The sequence below is a fragment of the Schistocerca serialis genome, chromosome 4 (assembly GCF_023864345.2).
Source record: "Schistocerca serialis cubense isolate TAMUIC-IGC-003099 chromosome 4, iqSchSeri2.2, whole genome shotgun sequence".
In the NCBI taxonomy this organism is placed as follows: Eukaryota; Metazoa; Arthropoda; class Insecta; order Orthoptera; family Acrididae; genus Schistocerca; species Schistocerca serialis.
Genome location: NC_064641.1, coordinates 654,933,731 through 654,960,621, shown reverse-complemented (window position 1 = coordinate 654,960,621; position 26,891 = coordinate 654,933,731). Strand labels below are relative to the sequence as shown.

The 26,891-nt window shown below is 44.5% G+C and overlaps 1 protein-coding gene across 1 annotated transcript in view; it reads left to right on the top strand.

Annotated features, from left to right (window-relative positions):
• The first annotated feature begins 3,932 nt into the window (after positions 1-3,932).
• The window catches only part of LOC126474665 (octopamine receptor beta-2R-like), a 170,875-nt gene continuing 147,916 nt past the window's right edge, over positions 3,933-26,891 (top strand). Inside the window, exon 1 of the mRNA XM_050102144.1 lies at positions 3,933-4,158. Coding sequence (XP_049958101.1) covers positions 3,933-4,158 — 226 coding nt within the window. The remainder of the gene's footprint in view (positions 4,159-26,891) is intronic.

Sequence of the window (26,891 nt, the reverse complement as noted above, 5' to 3'; positions counted from 1 at the left end):
ACAGGCATGCAGTATACCCATAAGCATTCCTTAACATTTGCTGTAATGGAGGCAGTTAGGCCTAAGTATGGGAATCTGCCAAATAAAAATCTACTCAGGAAATGTATGCAGGGTCTCTCTCAGAATGCAAATGAAAGCTTCAACAGCTGTGCACGGGAGAGAATACCCAAAACTGTATTTGTTGGGCTGACAGTGGTGAAGATTGGTACAACTGATGCAATAATAACATTCAGTGATGGACCAAATTCAATTGTCAGTGTTATGCAGAAATTGAACATCCAGACGGGAAGGAATATGGCTTTAGCTCTAACTGCTATTGATGAGCGGGGCGTAACTGAAGCAGAGACAGCTGCAGAAGCTGCTGCCAAGGAGTCAAGGATAAAGAAAAGAGTGAAGAGAAAGACTGTGGAGGATAAGGAAACAGGAAACTGGAGTATGCAGCTGGAATGTTCTAAACGAGCATATTTGTAAGTTAATAAATGTGTAAATCTTCTAGAGTGACGGTTATCAATCTGTCACAGAACTCTGATCTGGGTCTGTCTCGGCCCCATGCTTTGCAAACCAATGCGCTGTGCATTGAACAGCACGAGAAGAGCAGCAAGTTGTAAACGTTATTAAATGCATTTTTGTATGTCTGTCAGTTTTTGTTCAGTGCTGTAATGAGTAGAACGTTGTGTTGCACAGTTTGCGAATTTCCAGATGGCGGAGTTAGAGGAGCAACGCGTCTGAATTAAATTTTTCATGAAACTCAAGCAACACTAAATGAAGCAAGAAGCCTACGGTGATAAGTGCTTAAGTCGTACTCCGTGTTACAAATGGTTCACACGGTTTAAAAATGCGTCGACGGAAGTTAATGATGATACCCGTCCAGGACGCCCTTCGATGTCCAGCGACGACGCTCCTGTCAGGAACGTCAACGTAATTGTGCGTGCCAATCTAAGACTGAGTGTCCAAAAGATTGCAGAAGAATGTACCTTTCCAGTTGGATCATGTCATAAAATCCTGACACAGCATCTTGGAATGCATCATGTTGCCGCCAGGTTCGTCACATGGTTCATAAGTGAAGAACAGAAAGACCTTCGCCTAGCCATCTGTGAAGAGCTTTTATATCGCGCAAATGAGAACTAGATGTTCCTTAAGAGAATCATTACTAGTGGTGAGACGTGGATCTATGGTTATGATGTTCAGACCAAGGTTCAGTCTTCACAATCGGTCGGGAAAGGTTCACCAAGACCAAAAAAGCTCGTTAGGTCAAGATAAGTGTCAAAGCCATGCTGATAGTTTTCTTTGACTTTGAAGGATTAGCTCATAATGAATTCATGTCACAGGGACAAACTGGTAATCGATGGTACTATCACGACGATGCCTGAGAGAAAATGTGAGAAGGAAACGGCCTGAAATGTGGCGAGACAATTCATGGCTCTTGCATCACGTTAACGCACCCGCACATTCATCCGTGTTGGTGTGTGGCTATTGCACAAAACACGAAATCACTGTGCTGCCTCATCCCTCGCGAACTCTAGACCCAGACCCTGTGGACTCTTTTTTTATTTCCAAAGTTGAAAACTTCGTTGAAAGGACTAAGATTTGCAACGATGCACGAGATAAAGGAGAATTCGCAGACGGCGCTTCACTCGATTCAGCAAGAGACGTACCAAGGCTGCTTCTGTTAGTGGAAACGGCTTTGGGAGCGGATCAGTTGTGTAGGAGAGTAAGTAAAAGGTACAACGGCACCATTACAGACGAAGGACACGCTAGGATCACGGAAGGATATCGGCTGTGCCATTTCAAAGGAACCATCCAGGCATTTGTCTGAAACGATTTAGGAGAATCAGGGAAAACCTAAATCTGCATCTCCGTGCATCCATCTTCCGATACATCACGTGACTACACGTGCTACTATATTTTTATGTAACTTCAGCTGTATTGATAGGTCTAATCTTATTTTCATTGTCATTACTGTGCATAGTGCAGTGTTGAGCTATGTGAACATACATTAATTTCATTAATCTAAAACAACTCCAAATTTGAAACTTTCTGGCAGATTAAAACTGTGTGCCCGACCGAGACTCGAACTCGGGACCTTTGCCTTTCGCGGGCAAGTGCTCTACCAACTGAGCTACCGAAGCACGACTCACGCCCGGTACTCACAGCTTTACTTCTGCCAGTACCTCTTGGATAATTAAGGGTCATCAGCGAGGAACATCACAATTTGGACCATTGTTGACTCTGATAGTACTTAGAAAATCAGCTATCTCAGTTGCGATCAAGAAACGGTAACATCGTGTGCAGACGCAACCGGTTGCAGAGCGTAACTGAACTCAGTTCTTTAGCGGATTCTACCGTAATTCTTTTTTAACATTTCGGGTATACTGTTGTCCAGAAACAACAGATGCTGCTTTATTACGGGGTACACTGTCATGCTGTTACAGTCCCCGTCTCCGAACTGATCCTATAATGTGGACAGTACACTATGCTGCAAACAGTGTTCACTTCCTTCTGCTTTTAGCATTTTCTTAAACGCAATAAGGGGATCACCGCCTAACCAATAAAAACACCGCCACTGCATAACACAATCTCCTTCGAACTTCACTGTTGGCACCACATACGATGGCCGGTAACGTTTTCCAGTTTTCCAGGCATCCACCAAACCCAAAACACAGAGCGTTATTCATCCAGATTACTCCTTTCCAGCCATCTGCTGTCCACTCATCTACTGCCCAGTGGAATCTCTTGTTCCACGATGTCAAGCGTCGCCTAACACTGACCACAGAAATGTGTGACTTATGAGGAACTGCTCGACCGTTGTATACCGTTGTTTTTAACTCCCTACCCAGAATGACTGTGCTAAGTAGAGTGCATTTAGAACTTATGAACTCACAAGTGATTTCTTCTGCTGATTTTTACGAGCACTTTCTGCAATGTTCGTCGCTCCCTGTCCGTCAGTACATAAGGTCTGCCTGGTATTGAGTTAAATGTGTTTGTTTCTTCGCGTTTCCACTTAAAATTACATCATCAACAGTCGACTTGCGCAATTTTATAAAGGTTGAAATGACCCTGTTACATTTGTTATTCATGCGAGATCAAATGACCAGTCACTGAGCTCTGATAACCGCCCCACTTTGTTGGTTGGTCCAACTCTCGTGATATCTATAGATCATTTGCACATTACGTATAGTGTACGGATGTGTGATCAGTGAAGTGTTAGAACCTTCACGAAACGCAACGGCTGTGGGGAATATGAATACTATCAATAGATATGATTAGTGAGACACACAAAGTGTTAAGATGAACATGGGAGTATTCAAAAGGACGTAGAACGTTATTGGGCTACATCGACCTTATGGGATGGGGAAGAGGGGTCAGATGTACTTCTGATGTATCAGAGACATAAAACATTTGAGGTGGGTTGGAGCAATAATCTGGATTGCCGGTCGAGGAGGAGCAATAATCTGGATTGCCGGTCGAGGATTTGAACTGTCTTCCTCCCAAATGCGAGTCCATTGTGCTAACAACTGCGCCATCCCTTACCTACTCAGTCGCTATCAGGAAAGAAGAGTAAGAAAGGAAAAATGAATTTTGGCAAAAGTGTAACCCTCATCGCTTGAAAACAGAAAAAAAGATCTGATCAAAGCAAGACAAACATTACCGCACAGTTGCAGTCGACTGTGCTCGGTGATCGTGAAACAGTTTTGCTCGCCAAACCCAAGGTGAGAACGTGTCGCGTTGTTTGCGGTCCCGCCGTTTGCTGTGCTGCGTGGCCTTTGCTCTCACACACACACACACACACACACACACACACACACACACACACACACACACTCGCGCGCGGAGGGACTTTTATTCCGCTCCCAGTTGGTTAGCGGCGGCAGCTGCGCACAGCCGTATTTCGCTCCGCTATCGCAGCGGCAGCCGGACTCGGCGGCGCCGTAATGGCCGCCATTTATAACTCACCGCGCCTGCCGACCACCTCGCGAAATAAAGGCCACGGCTCGGAGCGGCGCTGCTGGCTCCCCTGCAGCCTTACAGTCCGGAGATCCGCAGCTGCCCAGGCCGGCGCTCGTCTCCAGCCCGTGGGCACGCCAGTCGCGTCTACGGCGCAACAGACCCGCAGGAGCCAGCGTGGAACGGAACACAGCGAAGCAGCACGGTACTTAGGTGTACAGGAACTTGCATTTGAGCTATGCAAACGTTTTATAGATCGCCTCACCAAAGTCCTGCATCCGTTTATCTTCCCTACCTGCATCCTCTAACATCTCATCAAATTCTCACCTCTCCTCACCTACATTACATGCATCCGTATCTCCTATAGTGTCCGCAAATTAGATTCAAATTACCCTATTGTTTCCTCTCCGATTAGCAACAACGGTATTCTGCAGCACCATCACAGACACATCTCTCCGTCTCTCTACCTACACACACTCCACATCCTATCCCAACGCAAATTCAACCAACTCTCTCTCCCACTTAATGAGGTCGGCCCCGAAATTTGTCCCTCCTACCAACACTTACTCTTCCTCACCTATCCCACTCCGTGTCAGGGTGTCTCTCTCCTTTTCCATCTCAATCCATTCCCATCCCTTTCCTCTTGTAACCACTGCGTGACCAACACAACACACTGCTCCTCACCCTCTTTTTCCACCGACTGTATTTTCAACTATCTCCCTCCAATCTCTCATCTCCATAGTTTTCCCATCTAAGACCCCCCCTATCTTTCTACCTACACACCTCAACCCTATAGGGCACATAACCTCCTCTGGCAATACTTCTCATCCCAGTGTAGCTACTTCAGATTTTAAGTGCAGAGCTTCAGTGTTTTTATCAGAATAGTTTCATCTTCCTGCGACTGTTTTTAAAAAGTATTTGTTTTCGTTTTCTAACTGCCTATCTTTGATTTGTAATTTAACTAAGAAAATAGCCGCATTTTTTTTCTATTTGTCATAATATTTTTGTAATTCGCTTGGCTGGAGAGTTATACTGCTGACAACCCACCCTCGCCAAGAAAAATAAGGAAAAACTTACATGTCAGATGGAAACGGTTCAAATGCCCATCCAACACGCCACATGTTGTTTCTTGGTCATTTATCAAAATCATTCCAAGTAAATGGCTGGCTAGTTCTATCAGTTACCTCTCTCCAACTGAGTTACCACTTCATACACCACCTTTTGTAGAAGACTAGATGCTATTCTTCCCGCCTTCCGCAAATTGCTATGTATCAGATACGTTCTGGCATGTGTACCTTTATGTTTTCGTGGCGAATTCAATGATTCATTGGTCTTCACGTCTGCGCCCTCTGGCGCACGAAGCACTTGGAGTGCTAAGTACCTGGATGTTGCGGGGACGAAAATACTTGTCAACGTCAGTATTATTTATTTATAAAACAAATCTAAGCAGCTACAAGTGCGCCGTGACAGCCATCCAGAAACAAGAGTTACTTAGGGGATCATGAAGATTGGTAAAGTATACAGTCTCTTAAACAGCAATGAGTAACACCCAGACTGAACCTCAGGAGTTGGTTTCGCTGTACATAATACAGTATCTTTGGCTGTTACCAAGTGGATGCTGATAAATGATCGTACTTGTACGATGGTGTTAATCGCATCTCCATAAAAATTTTGCATCGTCAAATTCCATGTATCATCAGAGGACGCAGATAATGAGGTAGAAAACACTATTATGCAGAGTTGGAGGAAGTCGCAGACATAAGTAAAACATTCAACTTGCATAGTGCTGGGCGAGTTCAAAGTACAGTTTGGGAAGGAGGAGGACAATCGGCCGACTGTGGTGCAGATAACCTAAATGAGGAAAGCAATGAAAGGGGGTGTCCCACTGGTGAATCTGGCTACCGATAACATTAACCATTAGCAGCACATATGTCTGTCGCTAGACTGATCACAGTTTGGTAGATAGGAATCACCTTGGGAGTGTCTAACAAGTAAGGATGTACCGGCAAGCTGGTGTGAATTCCGACGATCGTCTAGTGGTTCTGGAACTGCGACAGGAACTATTCAACAAATGGCGAAAGATAAATGAAGCGTAGCTCGTCATGACAAACACTTCTTGCAAATGAACAAGTGAGTCGGTGCTATCTAAAAAAAGTCATGACTCGGCTGTCATAGGAGATCATAGGTGACGTTGATGAGAAAGGGTCGTCACAGTGCAATTATTTTGTAATCCTCCCAGCTCCTTTATAGACATCGTGTTTCTCCACTATATTTCGGCCGTGAGCAAGGGAATGCGAAAAGCGAAGAAAGAGTAACACAGTCGACGCCTCTGGAGGAATCGTGAAATGGGAGCTGTTTACTTGTTTCTCGGTCCGTACTGGCAAACTACGGATGCACTCGCCAAGTACTGTGGTATAAATGAGGCACGGAAGTAACACGGACTCCCGAAAACGGACTGCAGAGACTTTGATGTTCAAACACACCCGTTACATTATTTATTTCTCAACTGACACACACAGCAAAACAACATATCACAACTCTTCGAAAATAGCCAGTACTGATATATCGCTTAAGTTGGCAGCAATCGAAAACAGAAGACAGTCGACACGAGATGTTTGTGATGTTGTTTTCGTTATCATATCTAGTGTACTGTGCTATATTATAATGTACTGTACTACACTACGCTATAATGAGCCTTATTACTCGCTTATTCACCTTAAAAACTTTCTTTTTGTTTGTGAAGTTACTCTAAATTATGATTTCATGTGACAGAATAGAATTAAATAAAGGACGCAGCTTTTATTGTTAGTTTTATGTCTCTATTGTCAACCTTTCCATGATAATTTGATGTCTCTGTGCAGCTGAAATTTGTTGCGACGTCATCTCCCTTAAAGGTCCCTTAAAATCAAGGTCGGATGTTGTTCATCTGCCTTAAAAATTATCGATACCCTTGACAGACAAGAATGGGTTGAGAGAGGGCTATCCTCTGTCGCCAGTTCTGTTGCACATTGCACTAGAAAAGGAAGACGTGCAGTTGGCAGTAATAGGGTGATAGAGATGACTGGAGGTAAAAGAGGATTCTTGCATTTGCGGATTATATGGTGACATGAGATACCTCTCAGTTTATGCTAGAAGCGAACAAACTATGGTTACTGGTCAGTGATGACAAAACGATGTATATGTTACTCTTCCATCGACAAAATTATAAGGACACCATCGGTATAGCTAGTCACAGTTTTGAAAGAGTCAAAACATCCAAGTACCTGGGATCAATACTGTCGAATAAAAGTGAGATAGAACAGAAAATTCGTCACAGAATAATTAATGCGAATTGGGTGTTCTGCAGTTTAAACCAACTATACTTGTATCCCAGGGAAGCAATATAGAGCTGTCCATGTTCCTAGTGCGACCGGTTGTCAGACAAGATCAAGTACACAGACAGTGGAAGAAAAGAGGATGATTTTAAGGAAAACTTATGATCCAGTATACAACACAGAAACTGAAAGGTGGAAGGCACAATAAAGATCTGTGTCGACGGTTTAAGAAATCTGCTACTGGGAGAGTGATTGAAAGAAGAAGGCTACAGTGCGCAGGACATGTTCTCCAAACAGAGAGTACTCTCCCTTACAAAGTATTAGGACATCAAACAACTGGTAGGCATCCAAAAGGTCGTTCACGTATGTGATGGAAAGACAGAACTTTAGAGCCTGGAAGAAGCAGATCCAGTATCCAGCGCTGAGGATGACCAAGACAGAAGTAAATGGCCAAACATTCGTAATAAGCTCGTGTTACAACTCGATTTAGTCATGGTTCGTGGACTGGATGTGTTGATCATTCCGTTACGTTGTACATTTATGTATTGGTATATTTTTTGTTCCTGCCTTGGGCCTAAACGGATTATTTATGTGCAATAAATGATGATGATGATGCTATGATGATGACAAAGCTAATCAAAGTGCATCAGCTTAAGTTAAAAATAAAGAGATAGTATTTGCGCTTAGCTCCTAGAAACAAAACAAGAACTGTATATCTTACACTGAACATGTGGCATGAATTTGTAATCCGCGGCACGTCAAGTTTCCAGCACCGCCCAGCCAGCCATATTAGTGCTGCCATAGCGCTAGCACTTGGTTAGAGGCGATGCTGACTCCGCTCCGCACTTTGGTGGAACAGCCAGAGCGAGCCGAGTGTGAGCAGACACGCGCTCCACTTCGAATGTGACAGAGTTGCCGGAAGTCAGCGCAGTGACCGCAGTGGGATGGGCTGCGGTATGTCGTCAACCGTCGAGAAAGAAATATCAGTTTTTAAGGCGTGCTGGTCAGTTGCTGGAGAGAGAGAGAAACGAGCCTGTTTTGGCAGACCCAAGCGTGAGAGCCTCAGCAAGTTCGTATGCTACAGCGCTGTCGACTGGACATCACTAACAGTCAGTGCTGGGCTGGTCACTCTTTGGACGCAGCCTAGTGGAGTGGTTGTTGTCTTTTGACGGCTGAGAAGACAGCGACTTTTGTGGAGGTGGATAAAAGCCTTTGTGTATGTCACGAGGAGAACTATCTGAGGGCTGTACTAGCTGACAATTTACCCTGGAGGTTTAGTGTTTCGATACAGTGCACAGTGTCGTGTGCCAGTAGTGCACTGAGTGTATCGACAGGTAAACAACATTATGCATGGAAATCCATGGTCGCCAATTGAAAAGTTGTGGTTCTCCATTGATGGCACATTCGGCATGCAAGTGTGAGCAAGAGCCTCTGTATATTGCTAAATTACATGCCATGAGAAAGATAAACTATATTTCACAAAAAGTGATTTTGTTTGAACTACGCCAATACGTAACTGATATGCCTGCGCAGTTTGTGCTAAGAAAATAAGATTATTATTTGTTCTGTGCGAGCGAAAAATTTGTGCGTGTTATTTTGTACAGGGGATCACTGAGATATATGCGTAGTAGTTCGTTAATGGTAGCTCATTTTAGTAGCTACTTGATGAGGGCAGAAGAGAGGACCAAGATGTAGTTACGTGCTACTAGATGATTTAAGTCTGAGAGGTTTTTGGTATATGGGGTGTGCAACAACCGTCAGGCGCACACTCCGCACTGCAACACACTGCTGTTGGGCTGGTTGCCAGCGCAGCCCCTGCGACTACACGACGTTCCGGGAAGGGGCTCCGCCACTTGCAGCGTGACCTGAAGAGTGCCAAAGATGCCCTGTAAATCCATAAGAGATGGCGCTCCTACCACGAGGCTTTTGCTGCATCCGCCAATGTTACGTGCAGCCAATCAGAAGGTTGTGTACCTCCGCCTTGCGGGTATTTATGACCGCGCCCGCTCCCATCACGGCAGATATGACGCAGCCAGCCAAGAGAAGAAGTCTACCCCGGATCCAATGCCGCCTCGATCGCAAGCCGGTGTCGCCACGATGGACCTCAGCAATGTGCCCGCAGGCCTGTTGGTATTCTGTCAGGGTCATCTGGCAAGACTGCAGAAACCGTGAACTCGTACAGATCCGTTCCAGTGTGCTCCACTCAAGGAGTGCGATGACTTAAACATTTCGTAGTCAAACTAGTGGACAAGGAGCTTTGACTGTAGAAGTTTTCATTGTGTTTTTTCCTCAAACAAGACTTGTACTCAAAGTGCTTGCATTTAGTTGTGAACTTATTTTCCTGTTAGGAACTAGTTACAAAGTTTGTTATTTGTTCGTAACGGTCAACGAAGACAATTTGTGTTACACTCATTGTGTCCTTAAATATAGCGGATGAACTACATCTTAGTGTGTTCTTGCAGAAGTATTGAAATTCTACGATACTTCAATATGTTATGCTTAACAGCAGAAGTTTATCTGTCACATTTCTCGTCTATGGCCGAGTGTAATATTATAGTTGTTGGTGTTGCTTCCTGTTATGCATCCTGAAGAATTTAGTTTTGTTCGTTCTATGGAAGATACTTCAGCTGTATGTTTTTGTCTTAACCCTACTTAAATTTTTGAGTACCAGTGATTTCTTGGACATATCATCATTTTATTAGTATTTTTGGAAGTACCAGTGCCGTTAGCATGAAACCACCGATACTATCGCAAGACAGACACATCTAGTGGTACACTGAATTATGTCTACGAATGTATCGCACTGTAGCAGTCACTTATAGCGTTCAGAGCAACAGTCGGCAATGAGATTGTGCTGTGTGATTTTAGCAGATTGTGACTTGTGGGTTTTTCACAGCGAACATATTGAAGAGACGGTTGACAATGAATGTAAGTATATCTAATGTTACTGTAACGTATTTTGAGTTTGTACTACTGCTCTAAATATAAACACTAGAGCATTATGTACTTTTGATCAAATTTATTAAATTTTTGTCCCAATTTTTTCCTGGTACTTAGGACTATAATTTGTCTTTGACATTATAAGTTCATATAAATTTCCAGATATGGGAATATGTTTAGGGAAAATGCGAAACTGCTTTCAAATGCTCAAGAAGTGATGGGTGCTTGAGAACTGTATGTCCCAGTGGCGTTCGATTAGTCGACGCGAGAGAGTTAGCGAGTTGCTCAAAATCTCCATTGCCGGCCGTTACGACAGAGGCGTTCTGCATCACAGAGAGGTTTATTACTGAAATTTCAAGAGAGCGCTTTCCGAGAAGAGTCGAGCAGCATATTACTTCTTCCCATATACAGTTCCTGCTCTGATTACGACGAGAAAATTCGGGAAATTAGATCCAGTACAGAGACTTACTGTCAATCATTCCTCCCACGCGCCGTTCGCGAGCGGAGCAGTGTAGGGAAGATCAGTTAGTGGCACGAGAAGTACCCTCCGTCACACACCATTACGTGGTTTGGGGAGTATGATACAGGTGTAGATGTAGATGGGACGTTAAATCCTGTCCTTCCTTCTCTTTAACTGAAAGCACAAAATATGTCGTGAACGTATTGTTTATCAGAACTACTACTCCTTTTTAGCGGTCCTCGCTAAAAGATGGCAACCGACATGGACTTCAACGTGACTAAACAGTATCTACAAACGATCGTTTTAAGCACACCATAGTATGGAATTTAATAATGAACTGATATAAAATCGGAAATGAACGGAAACGATTCATTTGGGAATGCTGTCACAAAAGAACACTGAAAATTAATAGGATTGGTAAGAAATGAGGAGCTCCGGAGTATCAGCCAATAAAGTAATACGTGGCAAACGCTGTGAAGGAGAAGGTACAGAGTGACAGGACATATGTTATGACAACACGGGATAATTTCCATGTTTTTAGAGGGGACGGTGTGATACAATAACATACTTTAAGACATCGCAGGATAAATTTCATGGTATTATAGGGAGTCATACACGCGAAAAAATTGGAGGGGGAGACGCAGATTGGAATATATGCAACAAGTAAATAAGTACGTAGAGTGTAAGTGCAACTCCGAAATGAATCCAGTTACACAGCAGGGAAAAACTTGGCGGCTCACATCAGACCGGACCGAAGATCGTCGATCAAAAATTTGTTTAAAAATGCAGGTTTGGGATGGCCTAATATTTTCATTTAGGACAAGATTCGGATTTATAATTTATCCTCATGGCTAACATAAAGCATGCATCTCTCTCCCATTTTTGCGAGAGCATACGCTTGCTTAATTGAGGTAGCACTACTGGGAAAATGGATCTCAGATGTGGATTTCACCTAAATTACTCGGAAATAATAAAATGTGGCATTCAAATTCTTGCCTTTATTTCCTTTGCTTCCTTGTGTACCTGTCGTATTTCACAAACAGACACGAGTATCATGCTACTTAAATTTTTGCATTTGTAGTCATCTTAGTAGACAAAATTGAAACCACACATGACTGAAACTGGCCTTCTAGTTCACGGAGAAGCGTGCAGCCAATTCGGGAACTGAGTAACAGTCTTCCACTGTACATTCCTCAGCTGCGCCATGCCAAAAAATCACGTCTGTTCTGCAGACATACTCACCAAACCTTATCATTCGCACGATTCCACTATGCGAGGAAATTTCACAACTGACGGTAAAGAAACTGTTAATGCGCAGCCCCGGGTTAACTCTCCGCATTATTGTATTATTGGAGCTTTTTTAACGGGCGACAAGGTCTAAAAGCTACAAGTCAGACTACCGATAAACCAGCCAGCAGCAATTACACTGCTCTCAGAGAAATTCCAGGATACATACACTGGGCTGGAAGCACAACGTTAACAGCATCAATTCGTCCTCCTATTAACTATTTGTCAGCGAAAGTTTCAGTTCCAGTGAAAGTCATGTAGTTTATTCCCGCTCTTCTTTGTCCAGCACCACCTCGAGCTAACAATAAACTCCCTTATCTAAGACAACACCGACGCCAAAAATTAGCAGCTGCTTGGTATTAATCTCCGTACGCTCGAATCTGAAAGATGTTTATAAGGTGGTTTAAAGAACACAGAGGATTTTAACTTCAGTTCCATGAATAATTGCTCGACGTCAGTTTTAAAATAGGATTGTTCATAGTTAACTATAGATTATGACAAATCGTGTCATCATCCTGTCTTCAGATTTGTGAAGAGTTTTTTCAAGAACTGATGAACAATATTGTTTCCATCACTCACAAAAAGGATTCTCCTTCTATACAGAGTTGCAGAATATTTTCATAATCGTGGGAAGGACAGTTTGACGAATAGATTTTAAATTTAATAGATTGGAAGAGGAGAATCATATCTTTGACTCAGACATCAAATCAATTAAGTTACACCGATGTCTTCGTATATAAATTATCTCACATCACGACGTTTAACCAGCGCTTAACTTCATCTTAAGAAAATTTGCTGTCACTGAAATCGGAATTACAGCTCCTTGAGTTTTCGCACGCATTGGATGATCAAAACATCAAGCCCTTACATTTGTGGTCGCACGTTACACCGCTGTTTACAAACTTAACGTATTTTAAGCTGTGACGTTCAGCTATTTGTAAATTTGCAATTTTTCTGGAAGCTTGACCATAGTATTCCTCTCATAGTGCTTCATTCGCTTACTTACACCCGACTACCACCTATGTTTTGTTACTTCGTACATCTGGTATATGAGGTACGCACAGACGTCCACGTTGTGAAGCGTCATCCAAATAGCCGTGTGAGATGATACTGAATATTCGTATAAAGGAGATACGTAGGCGTCAGCAACGCGAACACGAAAAGTAGGGCGCCATTTCGTGATCTTACGGTGTCACGTAAATTCTTTACTTACGGCCGTTTTCTAAACACTATTCACTATTAATGAGAAATTCTTTACGCTATAAGACCTGGAATTGAGCAGTGATTCCAGAGGTTGCTCCACAAAGAAAATAAAAGTTGGTGAGATTGTTAGTGGCATAACTCCTCTCTCAAGTAACTTACTGTCAATCATAAGGCTCTACATTCGTTGCCTTGATTTTATTACACGTTGAGACATCACACGCAAATTATCCCTCTTAAATATCGTAAGTCTTGGCGTCACAAAGATTATAAATATGGTGTTAGAAATGGTATTCAGTTTCAATATTTTTTTTTTTTTTTTTTTTGAGGTGTGACGTACATCAGAATCTCTCTACACGTCCTGGCTGAAAAAACCATATGGCGGACCGGGACTCGAACTTAGGAACTTTGCCTTTCCTCAGCAAGTGCTTAACCGACTGATCTATCAAACCACGACTCACGACGCCTCCTTATTTCTTTATTTCCGCCAGTTCCTCGTCTCCTTCCGTTCAGTTCTAATTGGCCAGGAAGTTTCATACAGCGCACACTCCGCTTCAAAGAGAAAATTTCATTCTGGAAACATCCCTCAGGCTATGGCTAAACCGTGTCTCCGCATTATCCTTTCTTTTCAATGGTGCTAGTCTTGCAAGTTTCGCAGGAGAGCTTCTGTGAAGTTTGGAAACATTTACGGCGATACGATACATTTCACTTTTTTTTTCCTTTTCTTTTAGGTTATTACGTCTCGCGCGGGTATACTTAGTCACATGTGGCCGAATGAGACACTGCTTCAATAAATAAGTAGCGACAACGTTACGCTAACTATTGAAGTGGTAACTGATGTTGCTTAGAAAATCTGGGAGTCAGGAGACATTTTTTTTATCCATGCCACACACTGAAGCTGTGCTGAGGATTCTTGGTAACCCTAACTGAAGGTATTACTCTGATGGGAAATAATATATAAACGCGCTCCTAAAGACAAGTTCGTAGGCTTCCACTGCTCGTGTCATTTTGGATTAAATAGTTCAGAGTATTAGGCTGCCTCATTACAAAACACTAAAGGAACTAAATTCCCGACATTTCGACCTACTTTCTGCGGTCTTTTTCAGATCAGTTAACCGATCTGAAGAGAACCGCAGCAAGTCGGTCGAAACGTAGGGAATTTAGTCGCTTTAGTGTCTGCGCTCAGAAATACATAGAAAACTTTTTATTGTAATGTCTATATAACTAAACTTCCTTTATATAAGGCGACGGGTTTCACTCATATTACGCCGGCCGAAGTGGCCGTGCGGTCCTAGGCGCTGCAGTCTGGAACCGCGAGACCGCTACGGTCGCAGGTTCGAATCCTGCCTCGGGCATGGATGTGTGTGATGTCCTTAGGTTAGTTAGGTTTAACTAGTTCTAAGTTCTAGGGGACACATGACCTCAGAAGTTGAGTCCCATAGTGCTCAGAGCCATTTGAACCATTTGAATCACTCATATTACGCTATCATATTCAGGTCAAAGCTTCTTCACCGCAGTAGTTTTATCGGTCTGCTCGATCACAATACTTGTTTAGTGAGTTGGCGAGTAATTACGGCCGGCCTCGGTGGCCGTGCGGTTCTAGGCGCTGCAGTCCGGAACCGCGGGACTGCTACGGTCGCAGGCTCGAATCCTGCCTCGGGCATGGATGTGTGTGATGTCCTTAGGTTAGTTAGGTTTAAGTAGTTCTAAGTTCTAGGGGACTGATGACATTATGATGTTAAGTCCCATAGTGCTCAGAGCCATTTTTGAGTAATTACGGTAATGGCTGTATGGTTTAAAGATAACTGTTGTGACTGAAAACCCTTACCTTATATAAAGAAAGTGTAGCGATGTATACATAATAATAAAAAGTATTATAAATTAATAAGACTTCGTGAGTCATAATTTAGTTAGAAATAGTTCCCATTGTTGCTCCGACAGCGTACGTCGAGACGGGCAACAACGCTCTCTTGAATCTTGGGTTATTTTTGAAATAGCTACAGATGCAGCATTTTCAGTGTTCGGCGTTTTAGATATTGGTGGAATTATTAGGCGTCAGATATACACTGAAGTGCCAACGAAACTGGTACAGGCATGCGTATTCAAATACAGAGATATGTAAACAGGCAGAATAGGGCGCTGCGGTCGGCAGCGCCTATATAAGACAACAAGTGTCTGGCGCAGTTGTTAGATCGGTTACTGCTGCTAAAATGGCAGTTTATCAAGGTTTAAGTAAGTTTGAAAGTGGTGTTGTAGTCGGCGCACGAGCGATTGGACACAGCATCTCCGAGGTAGCGATGAAGTGGGATTTTCGCGTACGACCATTCCAGGAGCGTACCGTATCAGGAATCCGGTAAAACATCGAATCGCCAGCATCGATGCCGCCGGAAAAAGATCCCGCAAGAACGGGTCCAGCAACAAATGAAGAGAATCGTTCAACGTGACGGAAGTGCAACTCTTCCGCAAATTACTGCAGATTTGAATGTGGGCCTTCTACAAGCATCAGTGCGCAAACCAGTCAAGGAAATATCATCGATATGAGCTTTTGGAGAAGGCCCACTCGTGTACCCTTGATGACTGCGCGACACAAAGTTTTACGTCTGGCCTGGGCCCGTCAACACCGACATTGGTCTGTTTATGATTGGAAACATGTTGCCTGGTCGGACGAGTCTCGTTTGAAATTGTGTCGAGTGGTTGGACGTGTACGGGTATGGAGAAAACCTCATGAATCTATGGTTCTTGCTTGTCAGCAGGGGATTGTTCAAGCTGGCGGAGGCCCTGTAACGGCGTGGGGCGTATGCAGTTGGAGTGATATGAGACCCCTGATACGTCTAGATATGACTTACAGGTGACATGTACGTAAGCATCCTGTCTGATCACCTTGCATCCCTTCGTGTAAGTTCTACATTCCGAAGGACTTGGGCAATCCCAGAAGGACAATGCGTCACACCACACGTCCAGAATTGCTACAGAGTGACTCCGTAACACTCTTCTGATTTCAAACATTTCCGCTGGCCACCAGTCTTCCCAGACATTAACATTATTCCGCATAGCTGGCATTCCTTGCAATGTGCTGTTCAGAAGAGATCTCCACCCCTTCGTACTCTTACGGACAGCCCTGCAGTATTCATTGTGTCAATTCCCTCCAGCATTACTTCAGACATTAGTCGAGTCCATGCCACGTCTTGTTCCGCCACTTCGGCCTGGCTGGTTGGGGGAGGGGGGGGGGGGAGGGGGGAGGCTTACACGATAATAGGCAGGTGTGCCAGTTTCTCGGCTCTACAGCGTAGTTCTGCTCCGGTGAAGTCTCCAGTACTGCTCAGCTGTGTATAGGCTGGTAGCGAGTAAGGCAGATAAAAAAATCACGTGATCTGATTTCTCTAGACATGCTGGAATGGAGATGTAAATTTGATCTCCAGCCTACGAACAAACCTATATCCTTCTGTTTGTACTTCTTATGTGAAATGTCACTTCATTTAGGTGCGCCAAGTAATATGTCATTGTTCCTTAGTCTCTTATGCTCTCGTTCCAATTCAATGATTTTACGAAAACAAAAGGTAGATCTAATTTACACAAGGAGTGAATTGATGGGTGTTAACTTATATGTTCCGTTGAAGCTTATGAATGCATCTGGTATTACCAACACAGCAGTGCCTGGGAGACTAGGGCATATTTCAATTATCTCAGCCGAGAGCCTAAACTCTTAGCCCCTTTTTTATTTCTCCGCCACTTATCTCGAGCCACCCAACCGTGAACAGCCGGGCGATCTCATCTAATGGGCACCGTCTCCTCAAAAGAAGCCGCTGCGAGAGGCCGTGCTCTTCCTCAAAGGCCCACCGCTTCGATAGATCCTTGGTGATCAGCTTCACAAAGCCTTTCTTTGCATAAGGGATACCGGTATGGAAAAAGTGAACAGCATAAAGACGAAGAAAACAGCTTACCAATATTTAGGATATCCGAATCTCTCGTCAAACACAATCTTCAGAATAGTTTCCAAGTTAGTTTACAACAGCTAACTTCAAATCATGTCATTCATAATTTGCCTTCTGAGAATTTTTATTAAACAGCTACTCGGCATTTGCTCTTTCAGTTGCTTGCATGCGGTCGAGCTTGAATGAAATACTACTCATCACGCAACTGTTCGTGGAATACATCGTTGCAGTCTAGCGTTCCTATCGCGATAGGTTTGAAACCGTTTTCCGCTTTTCACTTATAATCTCTTCATATTATAATATTTTCCGCGTATTTGAAAAATGCATTCTGTATCTCCAAGATTTCTGCTTCGCAACTGTTGTGCTCATACGTGCTTCTAGAAACCTCAAGTATAGAACTTGTCGATGCTTCTGGGAGTTGCTACTACGCCGCACAGTGATTCGGGTTATTGATGGTCTCCTCTGTGGTGACTGGTAGATTTGAATATTGGTTCTGAAAGAAAGATTAACTACCAGTATTTAGCCGGAACAGGAGACGTATCAGCAGCACTGGAACAACGCTGCCTTGGCTGAATGTCAAACCTGACAGCAGCGTCGAATGAGCGTAAGCAACACTGTTGCCAATGACTGCAGGTATGGTGTGGGTGCTAAACTCGGTGGCAACCATGGCGCTGTTCGAGAGAATTGCACTGTGTGACATCGTACAAATTCCCCACTCTGCCTTACTCCGTCTGCATTATCCACAAAATAAACACAACCATCGTTCAACTTGTGTACATGAGACGCTGACACAGCATGAGCGAAATTCTCAAGTATCAGACATACTTACATGACAATGCACTCAGAACCATCATAAGAAGTGTAGCATCAGGGACACGGCAAACACCACACATACACTACTGGAAATTGAAATAAGAACACCGTGAATTCATTGTCCCAGGAAGGGGAAACTTTATTGACACATTCCTGGGGTCAGATACATCACATGATCACACTGACAGAACCACAGGCACATAGACACAGGCAACAGAGCATGCACAATGTCGGCACTAGTACAGTGTATATCCACCTTTCGCAGCAATGCAGGCTGCTATTCTCCCATGGAGACGATCGTAGAGATGCTGGATGTAGTCCTGTGGAACGGCTTGCCTTGCCATTTCCACCTGGCGTCTCAGTTGGACCAGCGTTCGTGCTGGACGTGCAGACCGCGTGAGACGACGCTTCATCCAGTCCCAAACATGCTCAATGGGGGACAGATCCGGAGATCTTGCTGGCCAGGGTAGTTGACTTACACCTTCTAGAGCACGTTGGGTGGCACGGGATACATGCGGACGTGCATTGTCCTGTTGGAACAGCAAGTTCCCTTGCCGGTCTAGGAATGGTAGAACGATGGGTTCGATGACGGTTTGGATGTACCGTGCACTATTCAGTGTCCCCTCGACGATCACCAGTGGTGTACGGCCAGTGTAGGAGATCGCTCCCCACACCATGATGCCGGGTGTTGGCCCTGCGTGCCTCGGTCGTATGCAGTCCTGATTGTGGCGCTCACCTGCACGGCGCCAAACACGCATACGACCATCATTGGCACCAAGGCAGAAGCGACTCTCATCGCTGAAGACGACACGTCTCCATTCGTCCCTCCATTCACGCCTGTCGCGACACCACTGGAGGCGGGCTGCACGATGTTGGGGCGTGAGCGGAAGACGGCCTAACGGTGTGTGGGACCGTAGCCCAGCTTCATGGAGACGGTTGCGAATGGTCCTCGCCGATACCCCAGGAGCAACAGTGTCCCTAATTTGCTGGGAAGTGGCGGTGCGGTCCCCTACAGCACTGCGTAGGATCCTACGGTCTTGGCGTGCATCCGTGCGTCGCTGCGGTCCGGTCCCAGGTCGACGGGCACGTGCACCTTCCGCCGACCACTGGCGACAACATCGATGTACTGTGGAGACCTCACGCCCCAATTGAGCAATTCGGCGGTACGTCCACCCGGCCTCCCACATGCCCACTATAAGCCCTCGCTCAAAGTCCGTCAACTGCACATACGGTTCACGTCCACGCTATCGCAGCATGCTACCAGTGTTAAAGACTGCGATGGAGCTCCGTATGCCACGGCAAACTGGCTGACACTGACGGCGGCGGTGCACAAATGCTGCGCAGCTAACGCCATTCGACGGCCAACACCGCGGTTCCTGGTGTGTCCGCTGTGCCGTGGGTGTGATCATTGCTTGTACAGCCCTCTCGCAGTGTCCGGAGCAAGTATGGTGGGTCTGACACACCGGTGTCAGTGTGTTCTTTTTTCCATTTCCAGGAGTGTACTTCGTAAACCTCAGTGACAACTAAACTGTCCTCAGTAACTATTGCATTAATATTGTGATATCTATTATTAGTAACGAGTACACATTTTAACGCGCACCCAAACAAACCGCTAACTATCCTCGGGGTCTTTCGTGGTATACGATCTTCCCGGTTTACAAGCCGCGTCACCTTGAATAAAACAATCGAGTTTCCGATAGCTACCTCCACCATCGTCTTGAGAGTTAAAGTGATTAACTGCCAAGGCTGGTACGGTGTTCTATTATTGCTGAAGCATGCCACCTCAAAAGACTCCGAGAACACAGATCCTTCTTCTATGATGAAGGCACAATGCGCAGTGTGCAACTGTTAGAAAAACTACTGAAGAAGAAATCACATCCGCCGAGCTCTTTAGCATTTTTAGAACGTTGACGGGACAAGGAGGTAATTCCTTGTTTTTCTGTAGTCAAGTACCACATTCGAATTGTTGCAATGGACAGAATTTTGAAGAAGACTATTCACGCCGAAGTGAGACAGCGAATATACACTGAAGAGCCAAAGAAACTGGTACACCTGCCTAATACGTGTAGGATTCCTGCGAGCATGCAGACGTGCCGCAATATGACATGGAATAGACTCGACTTATGTCTGTAGCAGTGCTGGAGGGAACTGACACCATGAATCCTGCATGGCTGTCCATAAATCCATAAGAGTATGAGGGGGTGGAGATCTCTTCTAAACAGGGTTGCGGAACACTTGAAGATGCTGTATTTATTGGATGATAAATTCCGGTAGCTTAGTCACGATCCAACACAGACCATCATCAGGAAGGCAGGGTACTTAATAGAGAACTCTTGTGCGCCAGAAGACGTGAAGAATCATTTTGTGGGGATGCCAGCGAGAAAAAGTTTCGTAAATGTTTGGAATTACATGTAAACTTTGTTGGAAGTTGCTACATGCTCTCAGTCTTAAATACTGAAGAACCGAAATCCGTGCTGCATCAAGATAAACAAACGATTTCTAACTGTAATGCGGTCTTATAGTATCAGGAGCACTGAAACGAAAACGAGACAGACGGAAAGAAAGTGTTATATTTCACGAGTAAACATCGTAACTGTAAACACATCTGAAATAATAATTAAATCAAGACCCTACGCTGCCGACAGGGATTGATATACATCAACGGGGACAGTTGAAAATGTGTGCCACGACCGGGACTCAAACCCGGGATCTCCCGCTTACATGGCAGAAGCTCTATCCATCTGAGCCACCGCGAGACCCATATTTCCAACTTAATGTCCACACACTACATTCGTAGTGCCCCTGCCCACTGCACTCATTACTCGCATCAGACAATTTTACCGAGTCCCGTAAGGGTTCAGGCAATACGTATGAACCCACACAGAAGATGAAGATCAATGGCCGGTTAGCCTTAACTGCATGAAGATGGTATTTGTTCTTTCGGACATGTCCGAAAGAACAGATACTGTCTTCATATATGTAAACATATCTGTCCCGCTCTGAGATAAGACCATAAATGCTTTCATGGAGAAACATTTGCGGTTAGGTACGGCACCATGAATGTACACGGTCGTGCACGTCTTTCTTCAGAGCTCCAAAAATACTAGAAATCACACTGGGAGCGATAGGAACTGTACGAAGGATGTGTAAGAGCTTCCCAGTGAAACTTTTGCACCGGAAAAAAGGAATTAGTCCCCCTCCAGTCCAGCTGTAGGGTTGCAGGAAAATGCTCGCCCATATGTTGATAAGGTTGTTTTGACTTCGTTGCAAAAGTTTCCCCGGGAGGCCTTTACACGACCTCTATACAGTCTCGATGTGCCCCCTACCGATGGCCAGTTTTCGAGCCCTGAAGAAAAACAATCGTATCCGTCGATTTGCATCGGACGAAGATGTGGCCGCCTGGATACAATCATGTTTCCCATGAAGACATTGGCCCTCTTGTCTCACAGTGAGACAAATGTATTAACAATTATGGCGAATACTTTTGAAATAACAGTTTACTTCCTTTATATATATATCTGTCTCTTTTCCACTTGACTGCCACTTATAATTAATTAAAATAGTCACATACGATTAAACCGCTTAATATGAAGATCACGACAGCATTTTGAATTTTTAAATTCGGTCAATAATTACGCGAACTATTGGTAATCGAATATTTAATGCCCCTTCGCTTCAACTGTTAACCGCATCTGGGTTTCGGGATCGTGCTTTATTGAGACGGGTGACATACGTAGTATTTCTGTAGACAGCAAGTGGGACAGCTCTCTTCAGCTTCCCTGACAGTTAACGAAGAGCGTTGTGAAAAGAGGCAGTGTTTGCTCCCGAGCCGAGTGGACAGTCCCTCAGCGGTTCGGGGCGGACGTAAACAGGGGCAGCGTTGGCGTACGCCGAACACCACACAGCACATCCGCCCACACCCCCCGCCTGCACCTGTGTGCGCTATTTATAGCTCCGCCCCCGCAGCCTACCGCGAACTACCCTTACCCGTGCCGGTCGATGCCGCTGACAGGGCTGACCCGGCCCAAACTCCGTTTCGACTGCCGCTCCGTGCTGGCTATCTCCTGCCTGGGCGCTACATTCACCCAGACTAAGAGTTTCTACAATACGAGGGATGTTCAATAAGTAATGCCACACTTTTTTATCTTGGCCAATTCCTGGTAAAAAAAAACTCAGAATTAGTTGTAGGACACCATAGAACATTCCCGCTTCTGCCCCTACAGTTTCGTGAAGTTCCGATAGGAGGCGGGGCTATACGTAGCCTTCAGAATGGCATCTACAACGGAGATGCGTTCCAAGCAGATAGCTGTCATTGAGTTTCTTTTGGTGGAAAGTCACAGAATCGCAGATATACATAGGTTTGTTCCATTAAGTTTCGGGTACGCAGCCGCAAAAAATCTCCTTCTTCTACTAATATTTCGGCTGTATACCGTCCAGCAATCTTCAGAGTGAGTCGCAAGACTACCACTCCAGTGCTCGCTTCGTCCCTTTATACTCGTGTACCGCGGGACTGCGCATGCGGCCACAGATGCAAATGCGCCAGAGACGTTGGTCGGCGGCAGAGACGTGCATAATGCGCGAGTTGTATCTATGACTCCGCAGTCGATCTGTGTTGGCATATCGATATATCATTGTAAGCTCCACTGTGACGACGTCTTTGTGAGTTTATTACAGCAAGTGCCGGATTCCATGATATATCAAGATTGAAACCACCATCTCCATTAATTAAATTCATCGTCAAGAGAATTACAATTACCTCCTTCACTATCGAGTCCCAAAAGCATGATGTAGTGGCCAAAATTTCGACGTTGTCACGCAACATACTGTGACCATTATCAATACAGTGCTCTGCCACTGCCGACTTCTTGGGTTGTAAAAGTCGTGTGTACCTCCGGTGTTCTGTACATCTTTCTTGGACAGTACGAGTTGTTTGTCCGATGTAAGAAAGGCCACATTCAAATAGAATTTTGTAAACTCCAGATTTTCGGAGCAGCAAATCATCTTTGACAGAGCCCACGAGTGCAGCTGTCTTGGGTGGAGGACGAAAAATCACTTTTACTTTGTGTCTGCTGAGAATCCGTCCTATTTTTGATGAGAGGCTACCAACATATGGCAGTAAGGCCATAGATTTAAAGGTTTCTTCATCTTCTTCTACTTTCTTTGTGGCCTCTTTCGGTTTCATTTTCAGTGCCCTGTGTATTTGTGTGGAGAGTACCCATTGTATTCAAACACTCTTTGTAATTGGGAAAGTTCATCTTGAAGACTGCTTTCGTCAGAAGTAATATGCGCTCTGTGGGTCAAAGTTCGGAGAACACTCATTGTCTGGGCAGGATGGTGGCAGCTATTTGCACGTAAATACAGATCGGTGTGCGTCGGCTTCCTATACACTTCATGTCCCAAAGTGCCATCCTCTCTGCGCCGAACCAAAACATCCAAGAATGGAAGGCATCCCACCTTTTCAATTTCCATTGTGAACTTTATTTGATCGTGGAGGGAGTTCAGATGTCTTAAGAAGTCTTGCAAGTTGTCTTCACCATGGGGCCAAACTACAAAGGTGTCATCAACATACCTCCAGAATACCGTGGGTTTCAAGTCAGCAGATTCAAGTGTCTTTCCCTCGAAGTCCTCCATAAATAAATTGGCCACCAGAGGGGATAGGAGACTACCCATGGCGACTCCGTACGTCTGTTCAAGAAATTCTTGCAGCTGCACACCCGAAACTTAATGGAACAGTCTTTGCGCCGCCAAATCCTGAAGATTCACGTACATAGGTTTCTCCTAGAACTTCTACGGAGACCAGGCAGTCAACAAAAGCACGGTGAGTCGTTAGCGAGACGTCTGTCAAGATCGCAACAAGGTCACGGAATTCAGTCCGACCTCGCTCGCACTGATTGGCCACACACAGTCGTCACTCCTTCAGTGTTGGTACGTTCGGACACTCTCATTCGATCGTGACAGAAAATAGAAACACCTACAGCCGTCCTTATGACTTTATTTTATTTTGTCGATACCAGTTTCGACGCTTCATTGCGTCATCTTCAGACTGCTCTGATGCGGTACAGGTTGATACGGTCCTCATGCATAACCCATCAGTTGCCAGAATTACTGGATTCGCAGATAATATGTCAGCACTCCAACCAACAACTGTCAACTTGAACTTTGAGTTGACAGATGATGGTTGGAGTGCTGACACATTATCTGCGAATCCTGTAATGCTGGCAACTGATGGGTTATGTATGGGTATCGCATCAACCTGTACCGTATCAAAACAGCCTGAAGATGACGCAATGAAGCGTCGAAACTGGTAGCGACAAAATAAAATCATAAGGATGGCTTTAGGAGTTTTTATTTTCCGTCACGTTAGTCAACGGCCGTCGTCCCAGAGACGTCCTGCTGAAAGGATGGACATACAAGAACTCTCATTCGATGTGATCGGTGGATCACACTCAAATACCTTGCTGCTCAACGGGACGTCTCCGTTGATAGTGCTAAGACGCACGTCCACCAATTGTGATACTCAAAGATGTATGCCAATGGGTTCCTCGCTGCCTTAATAGAAAGCCATAAAGAACAACGAAGGACCATGTGTACGAAATTGCTTGCGCTTTAGGAGGCTGATTCTGACTGGTTTTTTTTATCGAACATCGTCACAGGCGATGAAACATGGGTTCATCACTTCGGACAAGAAACAAAACGCCAATCCGTGGAGTGGTGCCACAACACCTCTCCTGTGAAGAGAAAGTTCAAAGCCGCACCTTCAACCTATGAAGTCATGGCGACGGTTCTCTTGGACACTGAAGCGATTCTTCTGTGCGACGTACTCCGTCATCGTGCAACGATCAACTCTGAAGTGTATTGTGCTACCTCAGGTAACTGAAGCAACGACTTCGGTATGTACGTCGTCAACAAAAATGCAAACGAACTCCTCTTTCTCCATGACAAAACAAGGCCTTACACTTGTTTACGCACACAAGAGAAGCTCATAAAACTTCATTCGACTGTTGTTTCTCATACACCCTGGACCTCATAAAGATCTCGCACCTTCCGATTTCCATTTCTTTGACCCAATCCATATATGAAATTCGTGACATTCTCTTCCTTATTTCGCAATAATACAAAACCAGCTGCCTTTCTTTGTACTTTTCGATGTCCTCTCTCAATCCTATCTCATGAAACTTCCATATTGCCCATCAACACTCCAGAAGAAGGTTCATAAACGTAACGTAAGCAGCCTCTTTAGTAGATCTTTTACATTTCCTCCATGTTCTGCCAATAAATCGCAGTCCTTGGTTGGCTTTCCCCACAACATTATCTAAATGATAGTTCAAGTTTGAGTTAGTTGTAATTGTAATCACTGACCATTTAGTTGAGTTTACAGTCTGTAGATTCGTGTGATTTATCGCACAACTGAAATGGTACAAATGGCTCTGAGCAATATGGGACTTAACTGAAATTTAGCGTGTTATTTTTAGTGCTGATGTGGATGACTTCACAAGTTTCGTTGTTTAGAGTCAGTTCCCTATTTTTGCAACATACAGATACCTGATCTAAATCATCTTTCAATTCGTTTTGCTCATCTGATGACTTCGTGTGACGATAAATGGCATTATCATCTGCAAATAGTCTAAGAAGGCTGCTGAGATTGTCTGCTAAATCGTTTATGTAGATCAGCAAAAACAGAGGGCCTATAACAGTTCCTTGGGAAACTGCAGATGCTACTCTGTTTTACTTGATGACCTTCGATCAATTATTATGAACTGTGACCTTTCTGCCAGAAAATCACGAATCCAGTCACGGAACTGAGACGATACGCCGTAGGCAAGGAACGGAAGAGAATTGAAGCATTTGAGATGTGGTGGCAAAAAAGAAGTTTGAAAATTAGGTGAACTGAGAAGTTTAGGAACGAGGGAGATCTCCATAGAATCGGCGAGGAAAGGGAACAAACTGACAAGCAAAAAGTACAGGACATCTATTAAGACATCGGGAATAGCTTTGATTTCACGGCACTAGAGGGAGCTATAGAGGGTAAAAACTATGAAGGAAGACGGAGATTGGAGTACATGAGCAAATAATTGAGAACGTAGGTTGCAAGTGCTACTCTGAGATGAAGAGGCTGGCAGAGGAGAGGAATGCGTAGTGGGCCGTATCAAACCAGTCAGAAGTCCGACGGCTCAAAATGACGGACGTGTGGCGACGGGAAGGGGATGAGGAATATTGTAGGGCGAGATCGAACGATCAATGTAATAAGCACCTCCAAATGGACGTAGATTACGCGAATTGTTTCTTGATTATAGAGTGATCCCTGTTTATATAGTATGATCTGAAGATTTCGTTGTGCCTGTTGGCCTTACGTGCTTCCCTTACTTAATAATTGTGCTGAGATTCACTGTACACTCTGGTCCTAGTTAACGAGACACATGCACTTTATTCACCCTTGTTTTAGTTTGTATTTCATGCTTTGTCTGTATGGTATATTTCAGTATATCAAAAATGGTTGAAATGGCTCTGAGCACTATGGGTCTTAACTGCTGAGGTTATCAGTCCCCTAGAACTTAGAACTACTTAAATCTAACTAACCTAACGACATCACACACATCCATGCCCGAGGCAGGATTCGTACCTGCGACAGTAGCGGTCGCGCGGTTACAGACTGTAGCGCCTAGAACCGCTCGGCCACTCCGGCCGGCTCAGTATATCACATAACGGGCTACATTGTGCCGTGATTGTAAGATAACACTTTTTCATCCAGCAGACATGACATACTATATTGTGTCCATAAACATTACGTTGTATACATAATGCCAATGACGCTGTCTTGTAACTGCTTACTACATCACGCATAGAAAAGAAATAGAATAGATATAACTGTGTTTACATGCTTTTATTTCTCATTTAGGTTGATCTGTTGTGTTCAGTTGTTTGTGAATTTACTTCAGTCGATGTGATAACTGTCATGCTTGTTTCTTAGCCGTGTAGTTTCTTTGATATGGTATCATCGCA